The sequence below is a fragment of the Vipera ursinii genome (assembly GCF_947247035.1).
Source record: "Vipera ursinii genome assembly, chromosome: 2".
NCBI classification, from domain to species: domain Eukaryota; kingdom Metazoa; phylum Chordata; class Lepidosauria; order Squamata; family Viperidae; genus Vipera; species Vipera ursinii.
The window spans coordinates 3,137,702-3,154,165 of record NC_139513.1 but is presented as its reverse complement, the minus strand read 5'-3'; the positions used below and the strand labels follow the sequence as shown (position 1 = coordinate 3,154,165).

At 48.4% G+C, this 16,464-nt stretch overlaps 2 protein-coding genes across 5 annotated transcripts in view; both read right to left on the bottom strand.

The window, feature by feature from the left end:
* LOC310633235 (uncharacterized protein) overlaps positions 1-4,472 on the bottom strand; it is a gene marked incomplete at its 5' end in the record, with an annotated part of 19,328 nt that extends 14,856 nt beyond the window's left edge. The window contains one exon of the mRNA XM_083350924.1: positions 4,283-4,472. Coding sequence (XP_083207050.1) covers positions 4,283-4,472 — 190 coding nt within the window. The remainder of the gene's footprint in view (positions 1-4,282) is intronic.
* On the bottom strand, positions 4,225-16,464 carry LOC310635869 (uncharacterized protein). 4 transcript variants are annotated; one of them, XM_083355203.1, is made up of 6 exons: positions 14,496-16,464; positions 13,570-13,705; positions 12,089-12,195; positions 9,420-9,546; positions 9,194-9,231; positions 5,166-5,502 (listed from the first exon to the last, which is right to left on the bottom strand). In XM_083355203.1, the coding sequence occupies exons 1-6, from the start codon at positions 16,440-16,442 to the stop codon at positions 5,308-5,310; spliced, it is 2,550 nt and encodes an 849-aa protein (XP_083211329.1). In that variant the 5' UTR covers positions 16,443-16,464; the 3' UTR covers positions 5,166-5,307. The 4 variants fall into 4 exon arrangements, with proteins under 4 accessions (XP_083211327.1, XP_083211328.1, XP_083211329.1 ...); XM_083355201.1 differs by lacking the exon at positions 9,194-9,231 and having other exon boundaries at positions 4,225-5,502; XM_083355202.1 differs by lacking the exon at positions 9,194-9,231 and having other exon boundaries at positions 4,225-5,502; positions 12,128-12,195.

Below are 16,464 nucleotides of genomic sequence, written 5' to 3'. Positions count from 1 at the left end.
TTAAGCTCCTTAACTTGGATTCAATGGCTATACAGAGAAAATGGAGTCTCCGATAGATGAACCTGTCAAGAACCAATTCAAAAGTCCCAAAGGTGCTTTTTCACGAGGCAACTGGACTTTCTTTTTTCTCTTTGAGGATGTTTCACTTCTCATCCAAGAAGCTTCTTCAGCTCTGAGTGGATGGTGGAGAAGCTGAAGAAGCTTCTTGGATGAGAAGCGAAACGTCTTCGAAGAGAAAAAAAAGGAAGTCCAGTTGCCTCGCGAAAAAGCACCTTTGGGACGACCATGACCTGGATGACTGAGAATCTCCATAGACAACCAATTCAAAACTGAGCCTCTGCTGGACAAGAAGTGTTGGAAAAGATGACCTTCTCTCCAAAGGATCCTGAAGGAAAAAGTCTCCCCATCCGAGGAAGTGCAGCATAAAGTTGGGTCATCCTTCTGATAAAATAGCACATCCAAATGATCTTTGCTCTTGTGGCTCTTCTGAAGAACCAAAGGTGGTGTTTTCCAAAAGGCAACCGTACTGGCTTGGTTTTTTTTTCTTTGAAAACGTTTCTCTTCTCATCCAAGAAGCTTCTTCAGTTCTTCAGTTCAATTCAGCTTCTTGGATGAGAAACGAAACGTTTTCAAAGGAAAAAAAACCCCAAGAAAGTCCCTTTGCCTTTTGGAAAAAGTACCTTTGGGACAATCATGACTTGGATGATTGAGAAGCTCCATAAACATCTCTCTGAAGAACTAAATTTATAACTTGTTTTTCGTTCTCTCTCTCCCAGCTTACAATCATAAAAATTCTCTCTTCGTACACACACACACAAAAAAAAAACACCACACACACATATCAAGGCAGTCCTCAGCTTGGAAGCATGATTGACCCCAAAATTTATGTTGCTAAGCGTTAAGTGAGTTTTGCCATATTTTACGACCTGTTTTGCGGCAGTTGTTAAATGAATCACTGCAGTTGTTAAGTTAGCAGCATGGTTGTTAAGTGAATCTGGCTTCCCCATTGACTTTGCTTGTTGGAAGGCCGCAAAAGGGGATAAAAATAATAAGTTGGAAGGGACCTTGGAGGTCATCTAGTCCAACCCCCTGCTCAGGCAGGAAACCTTATACCATTTCAGGCAAATGGCTGTCTCTTCTTAAAAACCTCCAGTGTTGGAGCATTCACCACCTCTGGAGGCAGGTTGTTCCACTGGTTAGTTGTTCTGTCAGGAAGTTTCTCCTTAGTTCTAGGTTGCTTCTCTCCTTGACTAGTTTCCATCCGTTGCTTCTTGTCCTGCTTTCAGGTGCTTTGGAGAATAGCTTGACTCCCTCTTCTTTGTGGTAGCCCCTGAGATATTGGAACACTGCTATCATGTCACCCCTCACCCTTCTCTTCATTAAACTACACATACCCAATTCCAGCAACCGTTCCCTGTATGTTTTAGCCTCCAGTCCCCCAATCATTTTTGTTGCTCTTCTCTGTACTCTTTCTAGAGTCTCGACATCTTTTTTACATTGTGGTGACCAAAACTGGATGCAGTATTCCAGGTGTGGCCTTACCAAGGCATTGTAAAGTGGTATTAGTACTTCACGTGATCTTGATTCTATCCGTTAATGCAGCCTAGCACTGTGTTGGCTTTTTTGGCAGCTGCAGCACAATGCTGGCTCATATTTAAGTGATTGTCCACTAGGACTCTGAGATCTCTCTGTTACTACTATTGAGCAAGGTACCACCTATACTATACCTGTGCATTTGGTTTTTCCTGCCTAAATGTAGAACCTTACTTTTTTCACCTTGAATTTCATTTCGTTAGGTAGTGCCCAGTGTTCAAGTCTGTCCAGATCCTCCTGTATCTTAAGCCTATCTTCTGGAGTATTGGCTATTCCTGCCAGCTTGGTGTTGTCTGCAAATTTGATGAGTTCCCCATCTATCCCCTCATCCAAATCATTGATGAAGATGTTGAAGAGCACTGGGCCCAGAACAGAGCCCTGGGGCACCCTACTACACACTTCCTTCCATGTAGATGCGGTTCCATTGAGGACTACACGCTGAGTACGGCCTGTCAGCCAGCTATGAATCCATCTGGTGGTGATGCTATCTAACCCACATTTTTCTATCTTATCAAGTAGTAGGGTTGTGATCTACTTTATCAAATGCCTGACTGAAGTCTGCTTACATGACTCACGACTCCGGGACACTGCAACCGTCATAAATGTGAATCAGCTGACAAGCATCTGAATTTTGATCTCGTGACCACGGGAGATGCTGCATCGGTCGTAAGTGCAGAAAGCGGTCATAAGTCATTTTTTTCAGTGCCATTGTAACTTTTGAATGGTCACTAAATGAACTGTTGTTAAGTCGAGGACTATCTGGAGAGAAGGAATTTTTATGATTGTAAGCCACCCAGTTATTGTTCTGTACCAGCCTGCTACCGGCCCTGCAGAAAAGGCAGGGACAACCCCTTTACAAACCGCAAGAGGCTGGAATTACGCCTGCCAAATTTATAGCTACAAAAACAAACAAGACACGAAGCAAGAAACAGGAGCTTTAAGAAACACGAACTATCCAAGCGGTTGCCTTCAGCAAACCAGCCCTCCCCACACATTCCCCTTATATAGAGTTCAGGGCGTGGCTTCTCTCTGCCTCCTTCCGAGAAGCCCCATTGCCTTCCTCTGTTTACTCCTAATTGACTGCCTCCTGCCTCAGGTGTCCTTGAACAGGGCCAGCTGTGGGTCATCTTCATCCACGCTGTCAGGCTCACACAGCTGGGTCTCTGTGGTGACCAAGTGGGAGGGGCCTGGCTGAGGGCTCTCATCAGCAAGATCTTCAACCCCCTCAGCAAGGTCTTCAGCACCCCCCCTCCTCCTCCTCTGAGTCGTCCGACCCAACTGCCGAACCCACAGGCTGACCCTGAATCACAACAGTTATCCTGCAGTAAAATGGGCAGCCAATAAATTTAATAAATAATAAATAAACTGAGACTCAATTGGACATGGAACAGGTCTGAAGGGAAGTCTCCACACTTGAGGAATATGGCAAATATGAAGGGTTCAGAAGCACAGCATAAAACTTATTTCTTCTTGAAAATAATAGCACTTCTGAATGGTTGACCTCGTACTTCTTTTCTAAAAGGTTTCCCTCAGTGATTGTAGGATTATGAAGCCACGTTATTCAGAGGTTACCACAGATCCAGGGTAGACAAGAGATGGTGGCCTTGAGTTTGGGGCCAAAGGGTGTGGGTAAGGGATGAAAACTCTGAAGAAAATGACAAATATTTAAAGAAAGAGACCTGAAGGAGAGAAAACATGTATTTAAAGAAACACCCTTCTCAAAATTTTAGCTCAGGAATTACAGCAAGGTAGGGAAATGTAAGGCTGCAAAGGGCTAATTATAAGAGGAATAATTTGAAAAGGAGAAACATCGACCTAATATTTTGAACACAAGAAGCACCCATCACATTGCTCCTTTAGGATGGCTTAAGAATATAAATTGATAAAAGAATACAAAATAATGGGATTGTTCAAATATGGAAAGTCCCCTTTAAATCCCATGTGAATCTTTCCAGCCGCAGTGGCTCAGTCAAGAGAAGACATGCTCCAACAATGGAGGTTTTTAAAAAGAGATTGGACAACCATTTGTCTGAAATGATACAGGTCTTCTATTTGAGCAGGGGGTTGGACTAGAAGATCTCTGAAGTCCCTTCCAACTCTGTTATTCTTTTATTTGGGATATCTGAACTGGTAGTGTGGCTTGTGGGTAAGCAGATAATTAGGCATCATTTACAGACAAGAATGGAAGGCAACAGAATAGGAATAGGACCGGACTGGACTAGAATAGAGTTGGAAGGGACCTTGGAGGTCTTCTAGACCAACCCCCTGCCCAGGCAGGAAACCCTATACCATTTCAGACAAATGGTAGTCCAATCTCTTCCTAAAAACTTCCAGTGTTAGAGCATTCACAACTTCTGGAGGGAAGTTGTTCCATTGATGAAATATTCTGTCAGGAATTTTTTCCTTAGTTCTAGGTTGCTTCTGTCCTTGATTAGTTTCAATCTGTGGCTTCTTGTCCTGCCCTCAGGTGCTTTGGAGAATAGCTTGAAATGTCACCCCTAGTCCTTCTCTTCATTAAACTACTAGACATACCCAATTTCTCCAATCATATAGTCTGGAACAGCCCTAGAACAAATTGCCTTAAATATCTGTTGTGATTATTAACCCCAACAATTTCAGATAGGAAGTCCGTTAAGAATTCAAACAGACAAGTTTTTTTTATTATTTAAAAATCCCGTTTGGAGCTTGCCAGGGGCGTCTCCCACTTGCAGCTTGTCCTGGTCCTCCACTTGGCTCAGGAGGAAGGCTTCGGCCAACACCAGACCTGAGAATTGTTCCATGTGCACCAGGTACAGCATCTGAAAATATGGTTGCCTTCCTGGTTTCAGCCACTTGATGGCAAAGGTAGTATAGGCAGGTGGAAATCTCTTCGGGCCCATTATTGTCCTGGAAGTGGACACTTCTGAAGCCCTGGACCTCTGAATTGATGGTTTCGTGGATTTTCGCAGAATTTCTTTCCATGTTCCAAGCATTTATGTGGCTTCTTCCGTGTGGATCATTCTGGGTAGAGTTAAGGGACCCGTTTTTAATGGAGTGCTTTCCCACACTTCTTGCATTTATGAGGTTTCTCCCCGACGTGGACCCTTTTATGGGATTTAAGGTTACCCTTCTGGGTAAAACTCTTTCCACAATCCGTGCACTTATGCGGTTTTTCCTCGGTGTGGATTTTTTTGTGAGAATTAAGGTTACTGCGCTGGTTGAAACTCTTTCCGCATTGCCCACATTTGTACGGTTTCTCCCCGGTATGTATCCTCTTATGGGATGTAAGTTGAAAGTTATGGGTAAAATTCTTTCCACACTCCCCACATTTGTACGGTTTTTCCCCTGTGTGATTCATTCTATGAGAATTAAGATTAGCCTTATGGTTGAAGCTCTTTCCACAATCTATGCACTTAAATGGTTTCTCCCCCGTGTGGATTATTTTATGGGAAGTAAGATACCTGCGCTGACCAAAACTCTTTCCACATTCCATACATTTATATGGCTTCCCCACTGAATTGATTCTTTCATCGGGAGCAAGGGAACTGCTCTCACTGAAAAGTTTCCCGGTCTCTTTATAGGATTTATCTCCATCGGTTTTTCCATGTTTAGAGAAGATAGCAGTCCTATTATTGTAGTGTTTTTCATCCTCTTGGCATGGATTCTCTTTAGTTCGAACTGGGTATCGCTCGCATAAATCTAAGCCTTCTTCAAATGTTTCCACACTTTCCACTTTTAGTTTTTCTTTCTGATCTCCTTTGGGAAGAAAACCTTGCCTTTGGGAAGATGGCGAAGTTGAGCAAATCTTGCTGTCATTTTCTGACAGTTTTTCCCCGTGCTCTTTTGTTTCCATTGGATTTGCACACTCCTCTCGCCTCTCTTCATCCCTGGACGTTTGGAAAGCTTCCTTGTTCTCCTTAGCGTGATTTCCTTCAGAGAAAACGAAGGAGTGAAAATTTGAGGCAAGGTAGGGGAAGCAAAATTGAGAAGTCAAAGCACGGGAAATAAAATTTTCCTAGTGAAATTCTGTCAAGGATTCTGCACTGTCTTGAAAGGTGTTCTGCTAATTAATGTTAAATACTCTGGCCTACTCCAGTGGTCCCCAACCTTTTCTGCCTTGGCAGCCTGAGAAGGGGGGAGAAAGAGAGGAGAGTTCTATGAGAATGGCGAGCGCGCACCTGTTCAAATAAGTGGAGCTGTGCACATGAGCGCAAGCAGCCACAGCTCGCCTGAGTGGAGCTGCGTGCACATGTGTGCTTGCCCGCCGCTTGCATTGCCCGGTTCCGAACAGGACACAGCCCAGTAGTGGCCTGCGGCCCGAGGATTGGGGACCCTTGGTCTAAGCCTTACAAAATTTGGACTTTAATTTAATTTAATTTAATAACTTTGACAGGTTATTGTAACATTCATATGAATAAAACCGCCCAGTATAGAAGTAGATTGCTTCTATTTTATGAGCTTCTTAAAAGAAAAAAAATCTACTTTTTTAAATAAAGCACATGCATTTATTTATATTCACCCCACCCCTCCATCATTTTTGCAAATAACTCAAAAGTGGCGAACATATCCAACAGAACGTCCTCCTCCTCCTCCTCCTGTTTTCCCCACAACAACCACCCTGTGAAGCGAGTTGGGCTGTGTGTGACTGACCCAAGGTCATTTGCACCGTTACCCCATTTTGTTCAATAAATTAATTCTACTTATGGAATCCTAACGAAGGCATAGCTGGAATTCAGTTTAAGGAAGTGAGGAATCAGAGAAAAGAAGTTTGTAATATTTATTCTGGAGGAGGACAAGGAGCCCCACTCAGCCAGTCCACTTCTTCTGGGGCCGAAGTTCTGCAGCTGCATTCGGGCCTGCATTTTGCAGTCAGGCCTTTCCAGAAGGCCTAAGCAGCCGAGTACCAAGCTATGGATTCAACCCATAGCTTGGTGCTCGGCTGCTCTTGTTGAAGTGAACTATGGACTGAATCCATAGCTGTTTTTGGCTGCAGAGGCCTTCCGGAAAGCCCTGTGACTGAGAAATGCAGGCCTGGTTGCAGAAGAGGCCTCAGAAGAAGTGGGCCGGCAAGGAGGCCTGGCTGCAAGGTAAGTGGGTGCAGGGCGGGTGGTGCAGCTCCGCCTTCCACCCCTGAGCTAGCTTGATTTTTAGGTGTGCGCCTCACCCCAAAACTAGGGCTTATTTTTGGGATAGGACTTATATTAGCCCCCCCCCCCAAATCAAGCTAGGGCTTATTGTTGATGCAGGCCTTACTTTTGGGGAAACACGGTACCATATTTCCCCAAAAATAAGCCCTAATGCGTCTTTCGGAGCAAAAATCAACATAAGATCCGTTCTCATTTTTGGAGTGTCCTGAAAAATCATGCTAAGGATTACTTTCCAGTTGAGGTCTTATTTTAGGGGAAACACAGTAGTCCTAGACCAGGGGTCGGCAACCGGAAAAAGGAAAAGAGCCACTCAGAACCGGTTCCGTCACACAAACAAAAAAATGGGAGCCGCAAAAAGTAGCATGCGCAAAATGGGAGGCACCTGCGCGGTGACGGGTTTCCCTTTGGAGAGGTGCGCGCCGTCCCATCCGGAGACCTGCCGCGTTCGTCACACGGGACCAGGCCGGCACGTGCAGGGGGGAGAGGCCAACGGGGGCTTTTGTCCTAAGAACAGCGGCTTTTAAAAGTGGGAGGGTCGGAGCGCCGCGGGCAGGTCCGGAGAGGCGGGGGACGAAGCCCCACTTGCCTGGAGGGGGGGGCAGAGAAGCGAGTTGCTGCAGCCCACCTTGAGCGGCTCCCACCCTTTGTTCAGGCGCCAGCATCCTAAAGAAGCCCAGCCAGGAAGCCCGCCCCCCGCCTGCTTTTCCGGAGGGGTGCAGAAGGAGGGAGCACGTCCCTCCCTTCTTTGTCTGCTCCGCGGCTGCCCTGAAGGGGGGGGAACAACGCCTCGCGTGCCCAGCCTGGCCCCGGCGCAGGGGGCGAGAGAGGCGGCGTTTGGGCCGGGCCAGAGGACGAAGCCGGACCGTGCGAGCTGCACTCCACCCTCCCTCCGAGCAGAAACCCGGTCCTTGCCGCTCCCGAGGATCTGGGAGGCTGGGGGAGCCGCCCTTCCCCTCGTTTGCCCCGGCGGAGGCTCCTGGCGCTGCTGCTAATGGACGCGATTCCAGCTGGAGGCGTCAGAAAGCCACCGCCGTCCTTGGGAGAGGTGCGCGCGCACCTCCGCGCGAACGGGCGGCGGCGCTGCTCTTTGGGGGAGCTGCTGCGGCACGTTTTCAGGCTGCCGAAGGCGACAGCTCTGCAGGCGGGCCGCAGCAGCTGTTGCAGCCTACAGGCGCGACATTCGGCAGGCCCCTCTTTGCAGCACGGCGCAAGGCCCTCACCCCCCACGGATGTGCCCTCCTCGCCACGGGAGCCACCCCCGCCATCCTCGCACACCACTAGCGCAGGCCCACCTCGTCTTGGGGGCCTGCCCTCTGCACGCTGGCTGCATCCTCCGATCGACCGACGCCACCAGGGAGACTGCCCGGCAGCTGGCCAGCGCGCGCATGCGCAGGACGCCTCCGCCGGGACCCGGCCGATGCAAGCAGGCCCCGCGACGTCCATGCCCGGGGCCGGGGCCGCCCGGGCCGGAACACGCCTGGACGCAGCGTGGGATGGTGGCAACAGGCTGGACAGGCAACGACAATGCGGCGCTGGGGGCCCCGCCCCTTCTACCTACTAGCCTGGCTGAAGACACGGCGGTGGCAGCAACCGTGGAGGAAGAAGAGGGGGCCCTGAACCGGTGGTGGGAGGGGGCTATACACGGGTGGGTGATGGGCATGGGAAGGGGGAGTGATGGGCCACGTGGGGGTGGTCCCGAAGCACAAGGGAGCTTACCCGGCGGCCGGACGGCATCGGGAGGAGGGGTGGGGCAGGAGACATTGCCACGGAAGGGTGGGGTGGTAAAAGGGGGTGGGCATGGTTGGGTGGGGTGGGTGTAGGCGGTGGTAGCAGCCAACGCTGACTTCGCTTTCTTTCGGATCATTGTTTGCCGTTAGTATTCGCAATAAACTTTTTTCCTGGAAACTCAGCTCACGTTCCGGCTGCGTTTCTTCATTACTCTTCCGGACGGGCTGAGAGCAGCTTTCCGGACTGGCGGCGCCACTCTCCATTTGGAGAGGTGCGCGCGCACCACTGCCTGTTCGAAGAGGTGCGCGCGCACCGGGCGGCTGGGAGCCGCAGGAAACGGCTCAAAGAGCCACATGCGGCTCCGGAGCTGCGGGTTGCCGACCCGTGTCCTAGACTTATGACCACAATTGAGCCCCAAATTTTTGTTAAGTGATAAATTTGTTGAGTTTTTGCCCATTTGACAACTTTTCTTGCCACAATTGCTGAATCATTACAGTTGTTAAATTGGTAACACGATTGTTAAGTGTATCTGGCTTCCCCATGGACTGTTTGCTAGAAGGTTGGAAAAGGAGATCACATGATCCCATCATAAATATGAACCAGCTGTCAAGCATCTGAATGTAAATCACATGACCCTGGGGATGGTGCAACGATCGTGTGAAAAAAAATGATCATAAGTCGCTTTTTTTAGTGCCGTTGTAACTTTGGACCGGTCTCTAAACGAACTGTTGTAAGTCAAGGATTACCTGTAATTTGTTGCTTGTCTTGAAATACCTGCCATTAACTGGAGAAAAACAATTGTTGATAGTGAAAACAGGGATTAGGGATTTTGATAATGAATTAGCAGTCAAAATAATAACAACGTTGATATCTGTTGCCATTTAATCAATCTCTCACCAAGAAGATAAAAAAAGAGTTGCATTTTCCCAACCATTTCTTCTAACCATCAGAACAAAGAGCAGGCGTCCTTACTCAGAAAGGCTAAATTTCTGGAGTTCTCCAGCATGATTTCTCGGTAGAGTGTTTTTTGATCAGGATCTAGCAGAGACCATTCCTCCTTGGAAAAATACACAGCCACCTCTTCAAAAGGCACGAGAACCTGTGTAAAATAGTAGACGTAAGTTTTATTTGCGAGTTCTCTCCATTTGGTTCAACAATATGTAAAACAGAGATTTGCAGTGGGTCAAACGGACATTGAACATAGGATTAAGAATTATGGCATGGCATGGCATAGCATAGAATAGAATACTTTATTGTCACTTTAAATGTACACGGATCAGCATACATTAAAATGAGATTTCATTGCATATACCTCAATGCAAGAATGTCACTTCACGGATTTTGATTAATATCAATATTTGTGCAGAAAGCACATTATATGAGAAAGTGGAAAACATTATGATTAAAGGTCTGGAGACTAAAACCTATGAAAAACGGTTGCAGGAATTGAGTATGGATACTCTAGGGAAAAGAAGGACTAGGCGGGAGGACACGATAGCAGTATTCCAATATTTGAGCGGCTACCACAAAGAAGAGGGAGTTAACTTATTTTCCAAAGCACCAGAAGGCAAGACAAGAAACTAATCAAGGAGAGAAGCAATCTGGAATTAAGGAGAAACTTCCTAACCATTGGAACTCCTTGCCTCCAGAACCTGTGGGTGCTTCATCACTGGAGGTTTTTAAGAAGACTGTCAGCCACCCATCTAAAATGGTATAGGCTCTCCTGTTTGAGCAGCGGGTTGGACCCATTTCCAGCAACCGTTCTTTTTTTTTAATTTTTTTTTATAAATTTTACTAAACAAATTTTAAATAACAAAACAAGAACATTATTACAAAGTACTGAAAAGTGCATCAAATAGAAAAACACCAAAGCATCCTAGACACCAAAAAAAACAAAACAACAACAACATTAGACAGGACCGGGGAGTGTAATACTACCCCTAATTTCTTTTTCTCGTGCATCCCAGGCTAAGTAACCTTTAATTACCAAATATTAGAAATCTATAATTGTATATATCTCCAGATTCTATACCTCAAATAATAATACACAATCATCTGGTGTTTCCCCCGTTGAGATTAAATATTCTATTTTGTAACCATGAATACCAGGAGTCCCAACTTTTATTGAAAAGTGATTCACTTTTCCCTTTGAGAATATATGCCATTCGATCTGACTCTGCGCATAGTAATACTTTCTCTATTACTTGATAGTCCGTTGGGATTTCCTTCGTCTTCCAATATTGCGCATAAATCATACGTGCCGCTGTTGTAATATGTATTACTAGATATCAAACATTTTTTTGGTACTTCTTGTGGCTTCATCCCCAAGAGGAAAATAGCTGGGTCCAATTGAAGATCATATCCTGTTATTTGAAATAACCAATTTTTTATATTGGTCCAGTAACGCCTAACCTTTGGACAAGTCCACCATTGATGGTAGAAAGTGCCCCTGGCAGAATCACATTTCCAACATTTGTCATTTGCATTGGGAAACATTTTTGAAATTCGTGCGGGAGCTAAGCACCATCTATACAACATTTTGTACATATTTTCTTTAAATGCTGTTGCTAACGTTAATTTTATATTTTTCTTCCAAATTTGTTCCCACTCTTCTAATCAACTTCCCTCCGCCCAGTGCGCTCCCACAGAGAGGGCCTCCTCAGGGTGCCACTGGTTAGAGAATGCCGTCTGGTGGCCCCCAGGCGGAGGGCGTTCTCTGTGGGTGTGCCTGACCTGTGGAACCGTTTATCGGTTGAGCTCCGGATGGCTCCCGACCTTCGCTCCTTCTGACGCGACCTAAAAACCTATTTGTTTGAACAAGCCGGCCTGGTCTAGTGGGGTTTTTTTAATTATTGTTTTAATGTAATTTATTTTCTGCATTTGGGCACTAGGGTTTAATTTGTTTTTAATTTCTGTATTTTGGGTATTTTGGTATTTATGTCCCTGTTCACCGCCCTGAGTCCTTCGGGAGAAGGGCGGTATACAAATCAAATCAAATCAAATTAATAAATTAATTCTATAGTAGGACCAATATTTCTCCCCCAGGCAACAGTTCTTTATCTGTTTTAGCCTCTAGTCCTCTGTTTGTTGTGAAGCGCTAGCAACATTCTGAATTTCAGTTTCTTGCCAGACTAACAACAGTTCTGAGAGGGGAATTAAATATTACTGATTGGCCATTCTGAACCTCTATTTCATGTTTTTTTTCAGAACCAATACTATCCTATGTAGATGCATCAAAAGTGGCTTTTATTTTGAAAAGGCAACTGGACTGATTTTTTTTTGAGGAAAAACAAGACATTTGGCTTCCCATCCTGGAAGATTCATCAGTTGTACCGGATCCTGTGGGAGATGGAAAGACAGTTACTGACAGTTGAGATTAGTTGATGGGAAGGGGAAGAGTTCTGACAGGATGGTGGGGGGATGGAAAGATAGTGTTTCCTTTGAAGTCATCTGATCTTAACACTCTCTGAGAGACCATTGTGGTTACTAATTCAACTGATGGGAGCTTCCAGGATCTCATTTTCCCTCAGAGTCAGTCCAGTTTGCCTTTTCAAAATAAAAATACACGTTTGATACAAACTAGGACCTGGATAACTGAGAATCTTCACAGACATCGTACGTAGAGTATATGACAAAATCACCTCCATCTGATCTATCATTGTTGACATTTTGGCTCCTACCCGAGTTGGATGTTCAACTGCTTTTTCAACTCCATCAGGAAAAGAAGAATCTATGAATACCGACTCCCCTGTGAGATAAAAGTGAGAAATATTTATTTGGAAAATTTATTTTGCCGCCTACTCGCACTGTCAAGTTTCCAACGTATGGGCTTTTCAAGTGACTCTGAGGCATTGTTTAGCTTAAAAGTCCTTTATTTAGCCTAATACACTGGCAAATGCTTGCTCAAAGGAAGCTGGAATCTGAAATCTCCGCCCCCTTGCACAATATATTAAACACAATTCTCCACCTTTCTAATTTTGTCATTAATCATATTCTCCAATTAATTTAAAGAATCAGTTTCCCTTCCCTTAGAAAACCCACCAAGTTCTTATCTTCTTTAATTTCAGATGGCCTTGAGGTACAATCCTCCTCTTCCCCCCTCCCAGCCTTAATCCAATGCTTAAAGCAATACACGTTTAACATATGAAATAGCTACTTCTTCATCTCTTGTCAAGCAATAACATTCGGTGTTAGCAGCCTTGACACGTGCATGGTGACTCAAGGCGGCTTACATGGATATAAAAACACCATTTTTAAAAAAAGTAAAAATAAGAAAAACAATAAAATAACCCCCCACCCGATGAAAACACACGAAATATTAGCCATTTAATAGGCTCCATCCCGCTCTGGGTTCCCCAGGCCCGCTGGTAGAACCACATCTTCAGCACCTTCCGAAAGAGTGTTAGAGTGGGGGGCCAGTCTAATCTCTGGGGGGGGATGATGTTCCAGAGAAAGGGAACCATCATGGAGAATGCCCTTCTTCTGGGTCCCACCAGATGTTTCTCCTTAGGGCAGGGGTCCTCAACCCCCGGTCCGTGGAGTGGGCCACGGCATGCCAGCAACCGGGCCGCACAAACAAGCAAAGCCCGATCCGCAGGATGCAGGCAGCACACAAAACCACATCCCCTCCGGCCTACAGAAAAACCTCTCACCGGTGCCAAAAGGTTGGGGACCTCTGCCTTGGGGAAGGGACCCAGAACGTTCCTTGCCTCCCCGCTCTAGTGGGTCAGGTGGATGTGACCGGCAAGAGACAGTCCCTCAGATAACCTGGTCCCAAGCCATGAAGAGCTTTAAAGGGGACAACCAGGACCTTGGATTGCACCCGGAAGCAAATCAGTAACCAATGCAGTTCCCGCAGGAGAGCTTATACATGTGCAACCAAGGTCGGCACAAAACCATGCGGGCTGCAGTGTTTTGCACCAACTGGAGCTTTTGGATGCTCTTCAGGGGCAGCCCCATATAGAGCGGGTTGCAATAGTCAAGACGGGAGGTGACTAGGGCAAAATTTTAAGAGATAAAATTTTCAGAAATGTAGTAATTCCATTATTGGCAAGGGTTCTGCAAAACAGGGTCCAGAGAATGAGGGGGGGAAAGTGCCTCTTTCTGAGGAACTTTCTCTTACTGGGAGTGATGTCCTGACTTTGATATTCATGGAAGATCTCCCTGAAGAACATCTCCTGGGAAGGCTCTGGTGGATCCCTCCTTTTCTCCAGATCCTTAGGGATGGTCTTCAAGTCAGCCCTCTGGAACTGAAGGACCTGAAGAAGCAACAAAGTACAAATAATGGAACCTACAAAAAAGGAAGCAGATGCTCACAGGAACAACTGGCCTTAAACATCTCCTTTCTTTAATATCTTCATAACACTACAAGTAGTCCTCAACTTTAAAGTTCATTTAGTGACCGCTCGAAGTTTCAACAGCACTGAACAAAGTGACTTATGACAATTTTTCACAGTTACAACTTTTACAGCATCCCCAGGTTCATGTGATCAAAATTCAGATGCTTGGCAACCGGCTCGTATTTATAATGCTTGCTGTGTCGTGTGTGTGTGTGTGTGTGACGTGATCCCCATTTGTTACCTTCTGACAAGCAAAGCCAATGGGGAGGCCACATTCTCTTCATGACTGGCTTAATAACTGCAGCGATTCGCTTAACAACTGTGGCAAGACAGGTTGTAAAACAGGGCTGTAAAACTCACTTAACCAATGCCTCACTTAACCAGAGAAATGTTGAGCTCAACTGTGGTCGTAAGACCAATGTACCCACCGTTTCCAATGAGCTCAACAGTACACAACAAAACCCAACAGGACTAAAATAGAACGCAGTAAAGAATCAACCGGCTTACTGACCTAACTCTTTCAGTGATCCACTTAACGTCGTGAAACGGGTAAAACTCACTGAACAAATGTCTCCCTGAAGAACAGAAACATTGGGCTCAAATATAGTCATAAGCCGAGGACTACCTGTGTAAAGTAAGCCTGTAAGAATCTTAACCTGTGGATATTCTTTGACGTCCATTTTGAGCTTGCCAAGTGAAGGCCTCTCACCTGCATCTCTGCTTTCTCCTTCTCCTCCTCCGCCTGGCTCAGGAGGAAGCCTTCAGCCAGAGCCACCGCCTGGCAGCTGGTCTCTGCTCCACACTCCCGCACCCAGCTCTCCATCTCCGGGGGCAAGAAGCCAAGGAACTGGTCCAGGACCACCAGGTCCTGCATTTGAACTTTGGTGTTCCTTTCGGGCTGCAGCCAATGGCGGCAAAGCTGGTGGAGACGGCTGCACATCTTCCGAGGGCCCTGGTCCGACAAGGAGCAGGACAGGGCCCCCATCTTCTTCCTGGTGATTTCCTGCAGGGCATGTTGAAGATCCTGCCCTTTCCTCCACGAAGCATCCTTCCCAAAGGGGACACCCGTCTCTGCCCGCAGCTCGCGGGCCTCATTCGGATGGGGAGAGCAGAAGTCGGGGACGCCAGCCTTTCCTGACTCAAGAAGCTCCTGTTGGGGATCTCTGGTAGCCTCTTTCCTCCACGGGACGTCCTTCCAACAGGGAGCATTGTCCATCTCAGGTGCCTTCTTCGCTAGGGGAGGCCTGAAGTCAGTGGGCACTACCTTTCCTGGTGCAAGGTGCTCCTGGTAGGGTCCCCTCATGGCTTTCTTCCTCGACGGGACGTCCTCCCAACAGGGAGCATTGTCCATCTCAGGTGCCTCCTTCGCTAGGGGAGGCCTGAAGTAAGTGGACACTACCTTTCCTAGTGCAAGGTGCTCCTGGTAGGGTCCCCTCATGGCTTTCTTCCTCGACGGGACGTCCTCCCAACAGGGAGCATTGTCCATCTCAGGTGCCTCCTTCGCTAGGGGAGGCCTGAAGTCAGTGGGCACTACCTTTCCTGGCGCAAGGTGCTCCTGGTAGGGTCCCCTCATGGCCTTCTTCCTCGATGGGACGTCCTCCCAACAGGGAGCATCGTCCCTCTCCGCCTGCATCCCGCCGGCCTCCTTCGGATGGGGAGGGCAGAAGTCGGGGACGCCAGTCTTTCCCGACTCAAGACGCTGCTGGTGGGGACCTCTGGTGGCCTCCTTCCTCCACGGGACGTCCTTCCAAGAGGGGGCATCCATCTCAGCAAGGAGAGACTTTAAGTCAGTGGGCACCGTCTTTCCGGGCATCCGACGCTTCTGATGGGGGTCTTTGGGAGAGCTCTCCCCGGAGGCCTCTTGGGGGGACCCGTGACCCAGTCCCGCCTCCTCCTCCTTCGGGGACTTTTTGGGCACGGTCCCATTGTGATCCTCTTCCTCCTCATCCTTCTCCTCCTTCACCCCCGCCATCTCCAGCGGACCTGGGCAGCTGGGCGCTCTCCTCCGGGCCAGGCGCAGCGCCTTCTCCAGCAGCGGGCGCAGCTCCTCCAGAGGCAGCTCGTCCGCCCGCTCGGCCCAGCCTTCCTCCTGCAGGGCCTGGAGCAAGGCCAGCAGCCGCCGCCGCCACCACCCTAACCGGGCGCTGCTTTTTTCCCGCGGCAGCGGCTCCAGCGCCCGGAGCGCCTCCCGCGGCCGCTTCTCCAGCAGCGCCTGCAAAGCGAGCGCGGCGCTCCCGGATAGGTCTGGTCCCTCGGCTGCCTCCAGTTCCACCGCCAGCCCCAGCAGCGCCGCCCGCAGCGCCGCCACGCCGGGCGTCCTGCCTCGCTTCCTTCCCGCCGGGGCGCAGGCCGGAGCCGCGCCTTGGCCCAGCGCTTGGATGGCGCGCAGGAGCGCCATCTCCAGCCGCAGCAAGCCCTGCAGCCGTTCCTGCTCGTCCTCCGACAGCGCCGCGTCCCGGGCCAGCAGCGCCTCCCGGCCACGCCGGGCTTGGCTGAGCTGCGTGCAGAAGCGCTCCAGGTTCGGCGGCCCGTCCAGCTTCACCGCCCAGCGCCAGCGGGCCTGGATGTGCGGGGGCACGTGCGCCGCCAGCAGCGCCTCGGCTTTGGCCAGCTTGCGCGCCAGCCGCTCCGGGGAGAAAGCCAGCGCGTCCGCCATCGCCCTCGCTTCGCCTAGCCAG